Source organism: Ochotona princeps, chromosome 30 (assembly GCF_030435755.1).
Source record: "Ochotona princeps isolate mOchPri1 chromosome 30, mOchPri1.hap1, whole genome shotgun sequence".
Classification (NCBI taxonomy): Eukaryota; Metazoa; Chordata; class Mammalia; order Lagomorpha; family Ochotonidae; genus Ochotona; species Ochotona princeps.
Genome location: NC_080861.1, coordinates 12048047 through 12067519, shown reverse-complemented (window position 1 = coordinate 12067519; position 19473 = coordinate 12048047). Strand labels below are relative to the sequence as shown.

Genomic DNA, 19473 nt, shown 5'->3' with positions numbered 1-19473 from the left:
CACTGGTCCCAACAGCTTAAATAAAGCAAAAGTTAATTATACTGTATATAATTCACTAGAGTAGTTAACAGCCTACATCATCACTGCTGTATTATGTAAAATAAGTGAAAATGTCTTCTGTACAGTTAGAACATTACCAGAGGATCAGTATAGCTTAATTGGTGAGAGCTAACAAGGAAAAAACTCCCTCCTTTGCCCGTAGTTTTTGTCTTGACATTGGTGATCATACTCAGAGAAATGAGTACTGAAAGCTTCAGCTCTTCACAAACTCTTACCTCTGATGCTCAAGTATCTTTTAAAAAGTAAACGTGATTAAGTTTTTAAGACGGCTAAATACTTTAAAAATCACTCTGCTATAGATATGCAGGAAACCTAAGATCTACATGAATAGTAAAATTCATTTCTTCCAAGCCCTGAAGTCATGTGTAAAAAGTTAGACTTAAATTATATTTACCTGTTTAATAGCCATGTGGACGAATGCTCATTAGATTTTCTCATCTGTTAAATTTTCTTACTCTGGCAGTATATATATATATATATATATATATATACACACACACATACATATACATATATATATGAAATGATATATATATATGAAATGATCCATAAACAGCAACATCATGAGAAGGGAGAGGTAAAATAACACATTAAATTTCAAAATCAAATATGAACTTTAAATGCTCATCAGAGGTTAAGCATTATTCCCCTTCACGAGTGAGTTTCAACATGATTTAAGTGGAAATCCTATGGAAATTTTGTGAGCTCTCTGAAAGTCAAGTTTTGAGTGCTATCTTTGTTTTTATTGAATAACTTTTCCTCCTGGGTATAGACTACATTGGTAGATGTGATTCCTTGAGTACAGCGTGTAGTAGGGAGCAAATGAATAAATTGCATTTAGACCCGAAGGACTAACTCAAAACTACACTAGAGTAAATAAAGCAGAGATTATATCGTCATCACCTTTTAAAACACTGGGGGCAGCAGGGGGTTGGAGAGTGGGAGGTAAGCATTTGGCTTCATGGTTAAGTCCTCAGGTTCATGTCCAGCTTTGGTTCCTGCCTGTAGCTCCTGCTAGGGCAGCTCCTGGAAGTCAACTGTGATAGCTCAAGTGAATGGATTCCTGCCACAAATACCTGGATTGAATTTCTGGCTTCTATCTTCAGTTGGATCAGCCCTTGATGTGGGCATCCGAGGAGTAAACTAGTGGCTGGAGCTCTATTTCTTTCAAATTAAAAAATAATAACCATGTTGATCACTATCATAGAGAAATGAAGTTTTGAAGTAGCTAGAAGATCCTACAGAAGTTGCACAGAAAAACTAACTGCCTTTGTGTAGTCCATAGAAATTGAGTTATTCCAGTTTTTCCTTTGGCTAGTGCTTACTATTGGATACAAATGAAATCTTTAAACAAAATATATATATACAGAAAAATTCAGTTGACTCTAAAGAGAAAGCTGGGCTGGCACTGTGTAGTTGCATCCCATATAAGCACTGTTTCTTTATCCCAGCTCTTCCACTTCTCTGATCCAGCTTCTTGCTGTTTGCAAACAAACAGCAAAAGATGGGCCAAGTGTTTGAACTCTTGCCACCCGCATGATAGATGCAATGAACCTTCTGGCTTTCACCTGGCTCAGCACTGGCTATTGTAGCGATCTAGAAAGTGAACCAGCAGGTGAAAGATCTTTTGTCTCTTCCTTTCTCTCTGTAACTTTTAAAAAGTAGATAAAGGACAAATCTGATACAGAAGCTTTTAAACATAGATACTTTGTTGCTTCAGAGCAGAGAAAGATTGCTTCCGTGGGCTCATCTCTCACATGCTTGCAACGGCCAGTGGGCCCACGCTGGGAGCTCTATCCAGGGGTGTCAAGTGGGTGGCGGGTGTTTGGTTACCTGAAGCATCATCACTGCCTCCAGGGACCTCCATCTGGAGGACTTCTGGAGCCAGGGTCAGGACTGGTACTCTCAAATGGGATGCCAGTGCCTTAATTGCCAGGCTGAATGCCCACCTCTGAGAACTTTTTGACAGCTCCTGCTCCAGTCCCTTTGTAAATAAAAATTTATACCAGAAGGGAAAGTGACATTCAAGTTGTGTTAATTTCTTATCACAAAACATGCCTAGAATGTTGCACATAATCAAAAACACCTTGCATTTCTTTAAAATTCATTAAATGGAAAATGTTTGTCACAGTGCAATAGTTTTCCATAAAATTTTTAATGCTTATGGAAGCACTCATTTCATATTCATCATAAATCTGTTTTAAAGTTGATTTGCATGTATATCAATAACATTTGATTTCAAGTAGCCCACTGTTAAGAATGAATATCAATTAGAGGGTTTCTTTATAGTTCGAAGGCTAAAGTCTCAATGCCTCACATGAGGCAAGTGACAAGGGCTTTATTTTCATTAATTAACCTATTTGACTTCTGAATAAAGTTTTATTCACTCAAAATTGGAAGGTGAAGAGCTTGGAAACATTTAAGTGATATTTGTATATACAATAGCTTGGATTTGTGTTAAGGTGTGTGTTTTCGTGAAAACCTGTCTTTGAAGCTGTTGAGCTCTTTATAAACCTAAAATACGTGAAAAATTGGGAATGTAAAGTCACAATAAATACAAAAGGAAAAAAATTCCTCATTTTAACAAGGTACACACCAAGGCATGGGGAACATAAATCATAAAACCATTGGATACTGGCTGATGAGGTTCACAATAGACCCTGGGCTGATTTACAGCTTGTACCCCAAGTTCAAGGTAAAGAACAGTTTCAGTGTTCTCAACCAAAGTCCTTACTATGCCAAAATTCATGGGCACTGGAGAGCTCATTAGGAAAACCTTTGTTTAAATTATTTCCATGTTTCAGAGTTCCCTACCTTTGGGTTCAGAAGGCAGCTGAGAGATGTAACCCGAGACATTTTTGTTTTCTCTTGAGAGGAAATGAATGGTTGGGAGAGGCATTGGCAGAAACACTCCCAAAGCAGTAATACTTTACGGAAAGCTCTGCTGTCACAGCTTTCAAGTCGCACTTCCTGCCCTCTAGTACTCACTTTGGTTATAGTTAACTGCCTTTTCTGTTTTACAAGCCCAGTTTATATAAGTGACTTGAAATCAGGGTCACTGCTATTATTCTGAACCTATTGTAGAGCTTGGCATAATATGCGGGAGTGTGTGTCCAATAAATATTCGTTTGAAATTACATTGGAAAGCAGAATGAAGTGACGCCAAAGACTTGGGTATTGCTCGATGGGAATCCTTCGTTCTTAGAAAGCTTAAATGTGAATTATTCCTTAGCGAGTGTATATGAAAATTCCATGGACAGTAGTAGCATGCCTTCCTAGAGGTAGAGGACATAACTGGATAGAGGTAAGCAAAGTGACAGTGACATCTCTGCACTGTTGAAAAGAAAGGTCAATAAAGAGTAGAAACTGAACACTCCCCCCAACTCCCCGCCCCGCATCATTTTCTTCCTGGAACGTTCGGCGTGCGTGCGTTCCTTTTCACTTAAATTCTCTCAGTGCACTTTTCCTGTGACCATATCCTTTTTCTGGGGAGGGAGGAAGAGCGGAAGGTCCGAGTAAACTCTTCGGATAGCAGTATCCACTTGAGGCCTTGGGTAGGCTGGGGTCAAGGGGTCCTCCTTGCATCAGTGGTCTACAACGTCTTGCTTGTGGTTTACAACCGCTCTTTAAAAATAATTTCCCTGTGGGACACTCCTCCTCTCGCATCCCCTCCCTCCCTCCCTCCCTTTTCCTGCCACCCCCACCCTCTGACCCACCCCCAGGCTTAGTGGGGGAGGCCCCCCGGCAAACAAACACTTTGGTGTCCTGGTCCTAAGGGTAAACACGCACGGAGGATTACAATCGACCCAGGCCACTTTGCTCCTTTCCCTTTGCCCGCCCTCAAATGACCCTTGACAGCCACCCCTGCTGTGCCTCCTAACGGAAAACGCAAAGCAGACATACACTCACTCACACACACACAACAACACAAAAAACCCCTCCAAGTCTTCCTTTCGGTTGCTACCCGCAATGACGTTTCCCTCACGGGTCCCGCCCCTCCTCGGGGCTTGGAATTTTGCGATTGGTCGGGATGTAGGGTGACAAGGCCCGGATTGGACAGCGGGGAGCTGATTGACAGCGGGGGCTGCCGCCGCGCCCGCCCTTCCTCCCTCCCGGGTGTGCGAGAGAGAGAGAGTGTGTGTGTGTGTGTGCGCGCGCGGTGTTATGCCGGACAAGAGAGAGGCGACCGCCGCGGCTCTGTTTATTGTCCCTCTCGCTGTGTGCGCCTGAGGAAGCCGAGGGTGCAGCGCGGCTGACCAAGGCCACCTTGGAGGCGGCGACCGGAGCAACCGGCCTAAGCGGAGTGCCGGGAGGACAAGGCGCCGCCGCCGCAGCGTCCCCGCCACGTCCGGACGGCCCGCGCTCCTCAGGCGCCCTTGGGCAGCTCGCGCCTGCGGGCCCCGGCCCTGCTAGCTGCGGCGCCCGCCGCCGCCGACGAGGAGGAGGCAGCAGCGCCGCCCGCCTGCTTCCCGCTTTCTTCTCTTCCTCAGCGGCCGCGCTAGGCCCGAGCGACACGGCCACCGCGCCTCGAGTTTGACGGCGGCGGGCGGCGCGGCCTCCTCAGCGGCCTCGCTCGGACGTCCCCTCCGGATCTCGGCGATGGGGCGCTGGGGCCGGCGCGGCTAGGAGCCCGGCGAGCGCAGCCAGCAGCCGGTGGGGAAGCAACGCAGCTCGGCGGCCCGGGGGGGAGGCAGGAAGCGGCGGCCGCAGCTCGGAGGGCCTTGTGAGCCGGAGGCACCCGCCATGGCCAAGTCGGGCGGCGGCGGCGGCGGCGTGGGAGCCGGAGCGGGCAACGGGGCGCTGACCTGGGTGGTGAGTGGCGGGTCCCCCCCCCGGGTGGGCGTCCCCGCTGCCGCCGCTTTGTTCGCGTCCCGCGGTGGGGGGAGGGGAGGAAGAGGGAAACCCCGTCCTCGAAACCTGCTTCTCGCTACGTGCTGTTGCAGGGTAGAGACCCCCTGCGCCTTTTCTTTCTTCCTCTCTTTAGCTCTTGCTGGAACAAGCCTTGAACTTGAAACTTTGCGTGGGGGTGGGGAGGGGTGTGCGCGCATCCTAACACAACGTGTAACCTCCGCTGGCTGCTTCTTACCCTCGCTGCTAGGGTCGTGGGGTGGGGAAGTGGTGGGGATGGTGATAATCCTATGTATCTGTGTATCAGGGCTTTCTGCAATTATGGGGTTTAGAAAACCCGGGAGAAAGAGGTGTGTGTGTGTGCGCGCGCGCGTGTGCACGCTAAAGGAGAAACCACAGCTGATGCTGGACTCTCGAAGAATGGATTTGGATGTCTCTGGCACTGGAGTTTGGGAAGCGGCGAGGATGGCGAGGGCGTTGGTGGGGTTGAAGGCTTCCCAGCAGTTGACTCTGCGGTACCTGGTCCATCTGTCAGGGTGGGATTATCCAAAGAAGCGCTTGCCTGCGTCAGCAGCGCAGGTGAAGCGGGTGGGGCCCGAGGGGAGACCAGAAGCCACGGTCAGTCCTGGAGCTCAGGGATTTCGGCACTCAGTTCCTGCTGGCCCAGGGAAGGAGCAGTGGTGGAGGAAGACCTAGAGAGACCGGATGCCCACGACAGATCGATAATTCACTGGCATTTCACTCGCTCGGCGTGGAGTTCAGACCAGGGTCATTGCCTACACACACGCACAGTGCTAAGCCGACTGACTTACAGTATATAACCCCCCCCCCCCCAACTGTAGTAGCCAGGACTTTTTCAGGGCCTTGAAATGGCATAACCTCCCAGCTCCCCCCAAAGCCCCTTTAAACATCCCAAATGACTTTCCTACTGGCATTTTGATTACCGAGTTCATTATTTTTCCCCCCTCTTTGAGTTGTTCCTGATAAATGTAACAGCAGGGAAGCATTTTTGCCACTTAAGTGTGACCTGGTGTACTTTGCAATTAAGTTGCCAAGCTCTGATTTTTTTTTTAAATATTCAAGACCTGTCATGTCAAAGTATGAACTTACTTGAGCCAGGAGAGAAAATGTCAGATAGTGGGTTAGTGGTCTGTGTGAATGTAGGGGAAGAGAAATAATACCAGCCAAAGGGATTTTTTTCCTTCTAATCAGTGGTTCTCCCGGTGACTAAAATAAGACAGGAAGTGGTGCTAGGTAACCAGATGGTATCCTGAGCTTTCATTGGCTGTTCGGAAAAGTCTTAGGTCCTCATCTGTACCTCTGTGAGGAACTTTGGCTCTATAATGGTAAACAGTTTGGTCTAAGATTTTTTGTTGTTGTTTTAATTATAGGAAAGTCAGCTATACAGAGGGGAAAGATAGAAGGATCTTCATTTGCTGGACTGCAACAGCTGAAGCTGAGCTGATATGGAGCTAGGAGCCAGGAGCTTCTTCTGTGTCTCCCACTTGGGTGCAGGGTCCCAAGGCCTTGGGCTCTCCTCTACTGCTTTTCCAGGCTACAAGCAGGGAGCTGCATGGGAAGTGGAGCAGCCAGGGTACAAACTAGTGCCCATGTGGAAGCCTGGTGGATGCAAGGCTATTGTGCTGGGCCCTGAACTTTTTTTTTTTTTTTTTTTTTAGAAAGTCAGATATACAGAGAGAAGAGGCAGAGAGGAAGATCTTCCATCTGATGATTCACTCCCCAATTGGCCACAACGGCTGGAGCTGAGCCAATCCGAAGTCAGGAGCCAGGAGCTTCCTCCAGGTCTCCCACGCGGGTGCAGGGTCCCAAAGCATTGTGCCGTCCCCAGGCCACAAGCAGGGAGCTGGATGGGAAGCAGGGCTGCTGGGATTAGAACTGGCGCCCATATGGGATCCCGGGCGTGCAAGGCGAGAACTTCAACCACTACACCACCAGGTCGGGCCCTGAACTTGGTTTTAATATGTGATAACCAACATTTGAATTTACTGTTAACTTTGTAACTAATGGACTGCATTTTCTTTCAAGCTCAATGGAATCTTTCACTTACAGTACAAACTTAGCAAAACTTGGAGGGTTCTATTCATTATTAGGAAAATCTGTGGGACAGGTGCTTGGCTTAGCTGGTTACTCTTCCACCTGTAGTGCTAGCATCCTGTATGGCCGCTAGTTAGGGTCCCTGTTGCTCCACTTCCCATCTAGCTCCTGCTAATGGCCTAGGAAAGCAGCAGAAGATGGCCCAAGTATTTGGACCCCCTGCGTCTGCATGGGAGACCCCGGCAAGGCTCCTGGCTTTGGACTGGCCCAGCTCTGCCAGCTGAGGTGTTTGTAGAATGAACTAACAGATGAGTTATTACGCCTTTCTCTGTAACTCTGCCTTTCAAATGAAAATAAGTAACTCTTAAAAAATAAATTGCAAAAAAGGCAAATCTGCTTGAAGCTAAAATTGACTGATTAAAGACTTTATGCTGTATTCCCATGTCAGTTGTATACTAGAGAAGTAAAATGGACAACTTTTAAGATTTATTTTGAGAGCTGGGGTTATAGAGAGTGGGAGAGATTGAGAGAACGTTGGTTTCATCTGTTGTTTCATTCCTAAATGGCTGGCCCAGTCTGACCCACTCCTCAATGCTGGCTAAGTGCTTCGTTTGGATCTCCCACATAGGTGCGGGGTCCTAGGGTCTTGAACCATCTCCTGCAGCCTTTCCAGGTGCATTAGCTGGGAGCTGGATAGGAAGCAGAGCGGCTGGTTCTTGCATGGGCACCCATGTGGGATCCCCTGGTTGCAGGCAGCAGTTTAATGTGCTACACCACAATAATCTTAATCTTTTGAGAATACCGGTTATTGAGGCTTATTTTTAAAAATCACCCTTTTAAGTTCTCTTTAAGATTTGATGTTTACTTTAAATTGTAGTTTACACGAGCATCTTGGTGTCCATAGTACGCATTCAGTTTCTTGGGAGGCAATATAGTGAAGGTAGTAATGACGTTGATATCAGATTAATATACATTCGAATCACTTGTCAGACCTGTATGGTTTTTGGCAAACAACCATACAGGTTTTTTCAAGTTTGTTTTTCCGTTTGTCTAATAAAGTTGCGTTGAGATTTCAGTGAGATGAGGTGTAGCGCAGTGCCAGGCTCCATCATCATTATCAGCAAAATTCAAGAAATACACATGCTGGAATAACATATCACAGTTGCTTTTGTAAAAATAGTTCCCAGCTGGAGCAAAAAAAAAAAAAAATTCCTTTGCAAGAATTCAGAAGTTTATTGCAATAGTCATCTATTTTACAAGGGTAACTTTACATTATCAAAGCTGGTGTTATGTTGCCACCTGCTTGTGGATGACAGAAATAAAAATGGAATAGTTCTAGATGTTTTCCTCCACGGTGTAGAGGGCAGGGAATTGCGGCATGCCACGTGTTGCTGGTTTTGGCTTGCTTTTGTAGGGGCGCACAGCAGCATGTGTCAACACTTTCCATGCCCAGGAATTGACTTTTTACTATTAGGAACTACAAAGCAAAATGATTTAAGATTAATTTCTGCTTTAATAGCTGATTTGGTTTGTTGAAGATTTGCAGGATCTTAAGACCGTGGTAGAAAGTCGTCTTTAAAGCAAACAGTTTCTTAGTTTGGAAGTTTGGGTTAGTAGATCCTAATACTTTGTTTAATTTATTAGTCTTTTATCATGTTGAAGTGGTTGTAGGAATATTCTAATAGTTATTGCCTCTTTTTAGTAACACTAACTCGTTAACAAAGTCTGGAAAGTGTTTAGCGTCTAAAGTGGCAGCTGGAGTATGAGGAGCCCCTGTGGTCAAGGTCACCTGCTTTTCCCTTCTCACTGAAGAAAAGCAAATCCCAGAATTGCATAACTTCATCTTTAACTATCTTAATATTTACTACTAGAACTAGAACTTAAGTCTTTTTTAAAAATGGTTAACATTTCAGGAAATGATTAATTTATTGGAAACACAGAGACTGATCAGAGTGAGATGGTTCATCTGCTGGATCCTTTTCCCAGAGGCTGCAACAGCAGGAGCTTGGGATTTCTGCAACTAGGAGCCAGGAGTGCCTTCCAGATCCCCCGTGTAGCTGCTGCTTTCCCAGGCAGGGAAGTTGGGTGGGAAGTGGAGCAGCCAGTACTCTAATTGGTTGGTACCCATATGGGATGTGCTGCAGGTGGCAGTGTGAATCACTTAGGCCTCAGTGCTGGCACTAACACTTTTTTTTTTTTTTTTGAAGATTTATCTATTTTTATTTGAAAGACGAATTTACAGAGAGGAGAGACAGATCTTCCATCCGTTGGTTCACTCCCCAAATGGCTGCAACTGCCGGAGCAGAGCTTGTCTAAACAGCGGCCCAAGGACTTCTCCATCCCCCACTGCTTTCCCAGTCCATAAGCAGGGAACTGAGTTGGAAGTGGAGTAGTCAGGACTAGAACTGGCTCCCATGTGGGTTGCTGGTGCCGCAGCTGGAGCATTAACCTGAAGAGCCGCCATGTTGGCAACACGTTGTTTTGTTAATAGTAAAATTCATTGAAGTATATAGTATATGCCTTTCTGACTGAGTTAGAGACATCAGTAAATATTGTTTCAACATTTAGACGTCAGCACTCAGTATTGCAGTTCTAAACTCCTCAGGCAAGTTGTCATAAATTATGCCCCCTCCGCTGAAATTGATTTCCCATGGTCCCCGTAGTTAACCACTTCACTGTCTCCTACACAAATTATGCTTTTCGCTACTTTTTCTTCCTTTCCATCAGGAATGCCTTTCTCCTCATTTTTAGCAGTGTGAATCTTTATTCTTCAAGAGCAGCTCAGTTTTGCCAAACTTATTTTCTAGTTTATGGTCATCTTGTTCCTGTTAAAACTTTTGTTGCTCTAACAAATCCAGAGGTTTTTCACCTGTAGCTTTTGTTGCATACAGTTTTATCCTAAGTTACAATCTTCTGAAGCCGGACCATCCCTTTTCCTTCTCAGTATCCCTCGTAGTGTCGACCAAATATCTGGATGCATAATTCTACTTCTTGTTAAGAAATTGGATGATTGACATACTAGCTTCCTAAAAATTTTATAGCAGTAGGACAGTAAGTTAAGTAGCACTGTTCTCTAGGTGCACCCCCAGATCAGCGGTATTTAGAAATACTTGTGATACCGTGCAAGGTTTTCTGTGTGCAAAGCCGTTCGATTCTAAGGGGTGGCAGCAGTGGCCTTTTGACCAAGAATGCTTCAAAACCTTTTTTTTTTTGCAGTCCTAAAAATTTTAATACAAAAGTATCCTATTTTAAAGAAAATTGATATAGTTTTGGGTTTTTCCAAGATTGGCCAACCACTTGTAATCACACGGCTAAGGATAAGATGGGATTTAAGCCACTTTGTTTTTGAGCATCATTTATGCAGCCACCCACCTTAAAAATAGTCACACATACAAGCACTAATCTTTTCTACCTTAACATGAGAGATTTTAAAAAATGCCTGGGATATGTTTTATCTCCTTTGACCAACATTTTACAAAGCAAGCTGAAGTCTTTATACTACTATATTTCCTTGTCCGGGTCTGTGTGGCTGGCGTAGCACGATTCTTACGGGTGTGACTTGAGATTGCTTGAGTTCATAATTCGGCTTCTGCAAACACTAGCTTCATCTGTACAAAGAGAATTGTAATAACATTACTAACTCACAGCCGTCCTGCAGAAGGATGGATATTTAATTTCCATACTGTGTGGGCCTTAGATGGATTTACACTCACACCCAGAGCTGCTTTTTTTTTTTTTTTAAGTGTTAACTAGTTGTTCATTCCTTTTGTCTTAGAGGAAAATGTATTCTCAAATTTTCACAGCAGAAATTCAAGTATTTATTTTAGGAATTCCTCATCTTCCACCTGTTTCCTTATCCCTTCTGTAGAGAGGGCATTGCTGGAGGAGCAGGATGGGGAGACGATTTGTTGCTTTTTGTTGCATTAATGGTGGATACATAATGTACACACGATGGCCCCTCTGCCTTTTGTAGCAATGAAACGTTTGAAAACTTCAGGGAGTGGCAGCCTTGAGGGAGAAGGGGAAGAGGGCTTATGGAAGGTAGTGTGAAATCTGAAGGAACTGCATGGAAAGAAGGCACTGTGGCTATTATTCCTCCAGTTGGCTTGACCAGAGTACAGTTTCTGCGATTATATGAAAGTGGCTTAGTCGTTTTGTGTCAGCTGACAAGCCATCCACTCTCACCCTGTTTGGTAGCAATTGGTTCTTTAGAAAAGCAAGAACTGGGGATGACTGGCCCTAGTTGCTATACCTCAGGTTACAGCTGTGTGCGGGGAAGGGCCTTTTGCTTACAGAATTATATACTCCTTTGAAACATAGGATATTGTTCTTTTCTGGTAGTTAAGAAATGTTCTTGCTGTAAAGGTCAAGTCAAGGCTCTTTGCCAGACCATAGACTCTGTGACAGTATTACAAAATAGGTTAGTATTTTAAACTAAATTTTATTTATGTTTGATATTTTAAGTAAACCAAAAACAGAAATCCCAGTAATGGTGTAATTTGGAAGCTAGTCCTTGAACCTTAGAAAAAGTTCATTATGGAATCATCACTTGTGTAAATCAAAGAGGGTAAAAATAACTTTCTATTATGTGTAGGATATCTGATAGCTGTAAAAAATAAGTAACTTGAAATTTCCGCATTTTGAATGTTATGTGTGGTAGTAAAAGATTGCCTTGATTTCTTAGATGTTTAGTGTATTGGGTGCTGAAATTATTAACATAAATAGCTTAATTTGTCCTTATAAACAGATTAAGGCAGTGGAATGCAGTAGACATAAACTTGAGTTCTGAGTTTTTAATTGTTATTTACTCAGAATGCTCTTAAATTCATTATTAAGGTTGGTTGTTTTGGTAGAGAGAGAGAGACAGATCTTCTGTCCATAGCTTCACTCCCTAAATGGTGATAGTAGCCCGGGTTAGGCCAGGTGGAAGCTGGAACTCTAAAACTCCCCTTGCAACTGCTCCCTGGGTGGCAGGAACCCGGGGACTTGGCCAGTTCCCACAGCTTTCCCGGGCACAGTGGAGCATCCGGGACAGGATCTGGTACCCTCATGGCTTGCTGGTGTCACAAGGTGTACACCTAATTCGTTATTTTAAAAGGCATATTGTCAGTTCTCATTTGTGGAATACTGAGTGCAGTTACTGAAGTATGGGCACTGCCTGCTGTGCTGCTGCTGCTCCCAGCGTCCTGAGAAGCAGCCCGTGGTGTCAGCCACTGATGCGGGAGACCTGATGCATTCTGGCTTCCAGCCTCAGCCGCGCTTGGCCCCAGCTGTTTGGGATGTGGGGAGTGAAGCAGCTGATAGAAGCTGTGTCTCTACCTCTGCATCTCTCAAAACAGGAAAAAAGTGGACCCGGCGCGGTGGCCTAGCGGCTGAAGTCCTTGCCTTGAATGCCCAGGGATCCATACGGGCGTTGGTTCCTGTCCTGGCTGCCCCAATTCCCTTCCAGCTCCCTGCTTTGCTTGTGGCCTGGGAAAGCAGTTGAGGACGGCCCAAAGCCTTGGGACCCTGCACCTGTGTGGGAGACCTGGGGAAGTTTCAGGCTGCCTCAGATCAGCACAACTCTGGCTGTTTTGGTCACTTGGAGTGAATCAGCAGATGGAAAATCTTCCTCTCCCTCTCTCCTCCTTTGTATATCTGACTTCGCAATAAAAATTTTAAAATCTATTAAATAAGCTAAAGCATTACAATTAGTATAATTCATTTAGCCTAGATATGTCAAATATGCATCACTCTTTTATTATCTGTAGATTTGAGAGTGCTTTTATTTTTTAGGTTCATGTATTTATTTGGGTTCCATTAAAGAGTGGGGGTGGAGAGACAGAAAGAGAGATCCTCTCTCCCAAATCAAACTGCCAGACTCAGAACCCCAGCCATGAAGGGAAGTGCAGGTTCATGGTCTGACCGTGGAGTGCACGTGGCAAAGCTGAGCTGCCTCAGGCTGACGGAGCAGTAGACAGCATACCCAGGTGCACATGGAGGATATGGCAGTCCACCGGAACCTGCAAAAAGACACCTGGTACCACAACAGGATGGAGGACAAAAAGAATCGATCAACTACCCCAGCCATGTGTTGGCAGTGAAAGTTTGGGCAGAGACTCTGAGGTGAACTATCAGCCAGTGGATTCTGGAGAGATTTCATCGTGCTTGGAATGGCGAGATTGGCAGCAATTCAGAACTGCTGAATTATCAAAACCACTTGAGCTGGACCCTTGGAGCATTCCCGACTTCGGGGACCTGGGATGGGTGGGAGACTGGGTGGGGCTTCTCCCTTTATCTCCCTCTTTACCCTAGATACAGAAAAAAAAAGTAATGTGGAAACAGTCTTGCCCTTGATGCTTTGTGTCCTAGTCAACTATGTAAAGATTGTTAAAATAAAGCAATTAAAAAAAGGGGGGGGGTGGGTGGAGATACTCCGTCTGCTAGTTTACTTCACAGTTAACTGTGATAGCCCATGTAGCCAGGGTAAAATCAGGAGCCAGGAGCGTCTTCCAGTTCTCCCATGTGCATTTCCCAGGAGCTGGATTGGGATGTGGAACGTCTGGGGCTGTAGGGGATGCCAGCGTCTCAGGCAGCGGCTTTGTCTGCCACACTGCAACATGGGCCCTGGAGAGTGCTCTCAAACATTGAGGTGTGAGTGCTGTTCTGTTTGTTCAGGCTAATCTCTGGTTTTCTGAGGATTGCCAACAGCAATGTTAAAACTGAAAAACTGCACTAAGGCGGGGGTGGGGGTGGGGAGATGCTGTCTCCCCCATTATTCATAGATTTGGGGTAGTAGTAGCTTGGACATTACCCCAGATGCAACTTCTTGCTAATAAACAGCAACTGGGAGAAGTTCCCCCCACCCCAGGGTGCTATTAAAATCTTATAAACATCTCAGAGGATAACTTCTTGTTTGTTGCTGTTGAGTGAGTGAACAGTGCAAAATAGCATTTGTTGAGAGTGGGAATGTAAAAGACAAATCCTACTGCAACATTAAGCTTTTTTTTTCTAGTCTTGTCCAGGCTTGTTTTGATTTTTTGATTTTAGTTACCTCTTTGTTTAAACTCTGATAAAGCTGGGGCTGCAGAATTAAGTCATAGGCATAAAGAGTGCTTCCAGGAAAAGGAAATTTCAGTTTTATTTTACTTTGATTATGTTTTCATGTATATGAGTTAGTAAATTAAGGTAATATTCTTTTTATGTATTCTAGGAAGTTGAAAAATACGTATGTATTAAAAACGAAATCGGGGGCAGGTGTCTGCCCCGGCTGTGCGGTGCCTGCCAGCGTGGCGCAGCCTCAGGTCAGGAGCTCAGGCCGCACACCCTGCTGTGTAACCAGGCTGTGCAGCAGTGGCGGCGGCTCCAGAAAGGGGCCCCCGCTGCTCACTTGAGTTGCATTTCTAATTCCTGGCCCAGCTTGCGTCGTTGTGAGCATCCTATGTTATATAGGAGTTTCTAAAACATCCTTATTAGAGAGGAGGATGGAGGAGAGAGGGAGGGGCCTCCCATTGCTGGTTCACTTTCCGAATGGTCAGCATGGCTGGACTGGGGCAGGCCGAAGCCATGGACGAAGAGCTTCACTGGGTCTCCCCATGGCTAGCAGGGTCCCGAGTACTTGAGCCATCCTCTACTCCTTTGTCAGGTGCATTGACAGGGAACTGGATGAGAGTGGGGCAGCTGGGATTTGAAAGTTACCCATATGGGATGCTGGCACTGCAGGCAGAGGCTTAATGCACTCTAGCACAGCACTGGCCTAAGGGGCTGATTTGCAGGAAGCTGGAATCAACAGAGAAGCCAGGATTGAGAGCCGGTCACTCTGGATGTGCTGCGTCCAGTGTCTGTCTCAGATTCTAAGTGCAATATCAAACCTGGAATCTTCCCTAGTGACTATGTGTGATTTCTTGAAGTAGTAACTAGAGAAAGATAGCTTTTCACATGTTAGCGTTTTAACTTGTGTGTATAATTTCTAACTTTGAATGAATAGCACATGTAATCTGATTTCTTGCTACAATTTAATATTACCTTCCTTCCTCTTCCTTTCTTAGTTTTTGAGGTAACATTTTAAGTTTACATTATAATGAAAAGGCTTAATGTTTTACCAGGTAAGTTGTTTAACAAATCAAAAGTGAAAGACGTTAGTGGGCATGCAGGCAGTGTCCCTACATGATATAGGATGGGAAAATGGCCATTTAACTCATTCACAATACTCTCTAAAGGAATCACATCGCTGGAATCTTACATGTTTTAGTGTAGAGTTCAGTAGTGTTGGGTGTTTATTGTGACTGCAGGGTTTTGTGTACCCTGTTCCTGAGGCCTGTCCGTGTTGTAGCGCGCTGTAACGTTTCCTCCTTATCCAAGGCTGCATAACCCTCTGTCACATCTGACAGCATTATTTCCTTTACACATTTATCTGTTCGTCAACATTAGGATCACTTCCACCTCTTGCCAATGGTGAATAATGGACAAAATGGGTGTGCAAACAGCCTTTATTTAGATCTTCTGGAATATCTACTGAATTCTTCTGGAAGTATACAGAAGGGGATTACTGGATTATTTGATGATTCCATTTTTAATTTGGGGGGAATTTCCGTATTTTCATAATGGTTGTAGCATTTTCTACTCACAATAACCATGTGTAAGAGTTCCCATTTATCTGTATCCTTGCCAGCACTTCTAGCTTTCTCCTGGCCATTTAGTGGGTATGAAGTGATAAATATCTAATTGTGGTTTTGATTTTCATTTTATTTTCTTTTTCATATGCTTATTGGTCATTTGTTTATTTTAGTTGGAGAGATTTGTCTGTTTAAGCATTTTGCCTATTTTTAAGATCAGTTTGCATTTCAGAAGATTGTATATTTACATATCTGAATATTATGATTCAAAAATATTTTTCCTTTCCCACAGGCTGTCTTTTATTACTTTTGCAAATTTTTCAAACTTTTGAAATTTGATGTCACATTTACTTGTTTTTTCTTATATTGCCTGTGCTGTTAGTGTCATACAATGAAGTCACTTGCAAATAAAATGTCATGAAGCTTTTCTGGATTTTCATTAAGGAGTTTGATTTTAAGCACTGGTTTTAGATCCTTAATTTATGAAGAGCTAATTTTGTGCATGATGTAAGGGTCCACTTGCATACATTTGCATACCTAGATGTTTCAGCACCATTTATTGAAGCGACTTTTCTTTCCCCCACAAAATTATATGGCCACTAAAAGCAGGGTTTATTTCTTGGCTCCTGTTCTAGTTTGTTGATATGCATGTTCTCTTCCATTGCTATTGATTTGCATTATTTATAAAGAAAGACTTATTTTACTTATTTGGAAGGCAAAGCCAGAGAGAGGGAAGGGAGAGAAGGGAGAAAATGAATATGAAAGTTTGCCCTTCTGTTGGTTCACTTCCCAGATGGATTCTGTGGCTGTGGCTGGGCCATCTGATGCTGCTTTCCATGTAGCGTTAGTAGGGAGCTGGATCGGAAGCCCGGAGCTGAGACTTGAACTGGTACTTATCTGAGATGCCCTCATCAAGGTGGTAGTTTTACCTACTGGCCACAGTGTTGGCTCCTTGCATTGTGGTCTGAAATCAGAAAGTGTGAAAGGGCCAGCATTGTGAATTGAGCTGTTAGAGCATGAGGGTTCAGGTTACCCTCCCGTCTGGTGATTGCATTTCATTTAGATACACTTCCAGGAGTACGGTTCCTGGATTATAAGGTAGATCTATTTTCAGATATCTGAGGAGTCTCCATACTGTCTAATGGCTGTACCAGTTTGTTTATTTTGCATGAAGGTTGCCTTATATCAGAACCTATGGTGTTTGTGCTTTTGGGGTTGTCTTATTTCGCTGTGTACAAAGGTCTCCAGTTGGAGTCATTCTGTTGCAGATGGTAGAATTTTATTTTCTATGGCTGTGTAGAATTCCATGAAGTAGATGTAGCAGTTTCTTTATCCGCTCCTGTTTCTGTGGGCATCTGGGTGTGCCCATGTCTTCACTGTTGTGGGTTGTGCTGCTGTAGATATAGGGGTGCAGAATCTTGTGTGCACACTTCACTTCATTTGGCAGTATTCCCAGAAGTGGGATAGCCTGGTCTCATGGTAGGTTAATTTTCAGTTGCCTGAACACTGTCCTGCTGACTTGGTTAGTGAGCACACTGCTGCACGCTCAGGCACAGTGCAGTAGAGTTCCTTTTCCCCCTGCAGGCCACTGTTCCTGGAGTAAGATGGAACCTCAATGTGATTTTTATTTGCATTTCCCTAATAGCTAGGGAGGCACTAGGTTGTGTTAATTACAACTGCCATGTAATAAATCCTGAAGTCTGGTATTGTGATGCCTCAGCTTGGTTTATGTTCTTTAGACTGCTTAGCTGTTCCATATGAATTTTAGTATTTTTCCTAGATCTGAGAAGAATGTAAGTATTGTGATTGGGGTCACGTTGGATCTGTAATTGTGTTCGGTGATAAGGACATTTATAACTTCCATCATAGGGATCTGTCACATCCTTTGTTAAATTTATTCCAGCATACTTACATTTTTTTGCAGCTGTTGTGAATGGGACTGATCTTATTCTTCATCAGTCATGGCATTATTTCTGTATACAAAGTTCATTGATTTGTGTGTGTGTCTAAAGATTTATTTACTTATTTATTTAATTGGAAAGGCAGATATACAGAGAAGGAGGCACAGAGAGAGTCTCTGTTCGCTGGTTCACTTCCCAAGTGGCCGCACCTGCTAGAGCTAAGTCAATCCAGAGCCTGGATCCAGGAACTTTCCTCCTGCTCTCCCACGTGGGTGCAGGGTTGAGCCATCCTCCACCACTTTCCCAGGCCACAAGCAGGGATCTGGATGGAAAGTGGAGCGCCGGAACACAAACTGGTGTCCATAGGGGGTTCTGCTAGATGCGAGGTGAGCACTTAGTCACTAGGCCATCATGTCATGTGTTTTCGCAGCCTGCAACGTTACCAAACTTTGCTGAGTTCCCATTTTCTCTTAGTAGTCTTTTGGTTCATCTACCTGGAGAATCCTGTCCTTTACAAACAGGGGTAGCTTGATATTCTTCCATTTTGTATCCCTTTGGTTTCTTTTTCTTGCCTATTGTGTCTGGCTAAAACTTCCTGAACTCTATTGATAGCAGTGGTGAAATGGGCTTTCTTGTTTGGTTGCAAACTATAGTGGAAATGTCTTGTACTTTTCTTCATTCCATATGCTGTGGACTTTTCATATATTGCGTTGCTTGTGTTGAGGAATGTGTCTTCTGTATGTAATTTACTTAAGGTTTTTATCCTGAAATGGTATTATGTTTTTATCATGCTCTTTTTTTCTTGGTTTACAACTATTGGGATAATTCCAAGGTTTTTATTCTTAAGCTTGCTAGTGCGATGTATCACGTTTGTTGATTTGTGTATGTTGAATCATCCCTGCACATCATGGATAAATTTCACTTAATGATTTTTTTGATGTTGTGTTGATTCTCAAGCTAATGTTGGAACATTTTTGAGGCTACGTTCATCGGGGAGATTGGACTATGGTTCTTTTTCTTGTGTCTTTTTTCTGGTTTTGAAATTAAGGTGATCCTGCCGCATAGAAAGATTTTGGTAGAATTCTTCCCCTTCCCATTGTTTTCGAGTAGTTTGAGAAAAATTGGCATTTGTTCTTAAAGTTTGGTAGAATTCAGTGAAGCCTTCTGGTCCTGGGTTTTCTTTGTGGGGAAGGTCTTTATTCATCCTTGTTGTTCTATTTAGACTTTCTGTGATCAGTTTAGGTAGATGGTATGTGTCCATTTCTTCTAGGTTTATTTGATTATTTTACCCTTTCTTTTGCTAATTTTGCATTTAGTTTATCTAGTGCCTTTAGTTGTAAAGTTGATTTGCGTCTTTAGTTTTTAATGTTGTGTACATTAAGAAGTATGTTTTGCTTGTTTACAAATTATTCTGTATTGTGAATTCTTGAATCACTTGAGAGTGACTTCTCTCCCACATTTTTATTGCTGTCGCAAATTGCCTGTTTATATTGCATCTCTTTAAAAGATTGATAGTTCCTGTTATGTATTTGCTTTTAAAACTGTCAGCATACCTACATTGTAAATATGGAAGATTCTGCATTTACCTTTTCAGAGGTGTTCATAGTTTTGCTAGTTTTGTACTCTTTTTGTTGTTCTTTTACTTCAACTTAAAGGATTCCCTAAAACATTTGCTTTTGGGCTAATTGAGTAGTGATGAATTTCCTTGGCTTTTATGTTTCTGGAAAAGTCTTACAATGTCTAGTTTCTGAAGTTTTTTTTGGCGGGGAGGGAGCATTGGATGTAATATTAATGGTTGGTAGCTTTTTCTTTCAGCATTTTGTATCAACCCATTCTCTTCTAGCCCATAACATTTCTGCTGAGAAATTAATAATCTAATAGAAATTCCCTTGCTTTGGATGATTTACTTTTCTTTCTACTACTTAGAAAATTGTTTTCTATGACTTTTGATGCTTTATAATGTGTCTCATTGGTTTATTAGATTTATCCTTTCTTGAATTATTTTAGCGACTCGA

General features: G+C 43.6%; 1 protein-coding gene across 4 annotated transcripts in view; it reads left to right on the top strand.

Annotated features, from left to right (window-relative positions):
• Nucleotides 1–4200: 4200 nt before the first annotated feature.
• TOP2B (DNA topoisomerase II beta) overlaps nt 4201–19473 on the top strand; it is a 62858-nt gene continuing 47585 nt past the window's right edge. For all 4 annotated transcript variants that reach the window (XM_004588287.2, XM_058657244.1, XM_058657243.1 and 1 more), the window contains exon 1: nt 4201–4872. In XM_004588287.2, coding sequence (XP_004588344.2) covers nt 4804–4872 — 69 coding nt within the window. In that variant the 5' untranslated portion in view covers nt 4201–4803. The remainder of the gene's footprint in view (nt 4873–19473) is intronic.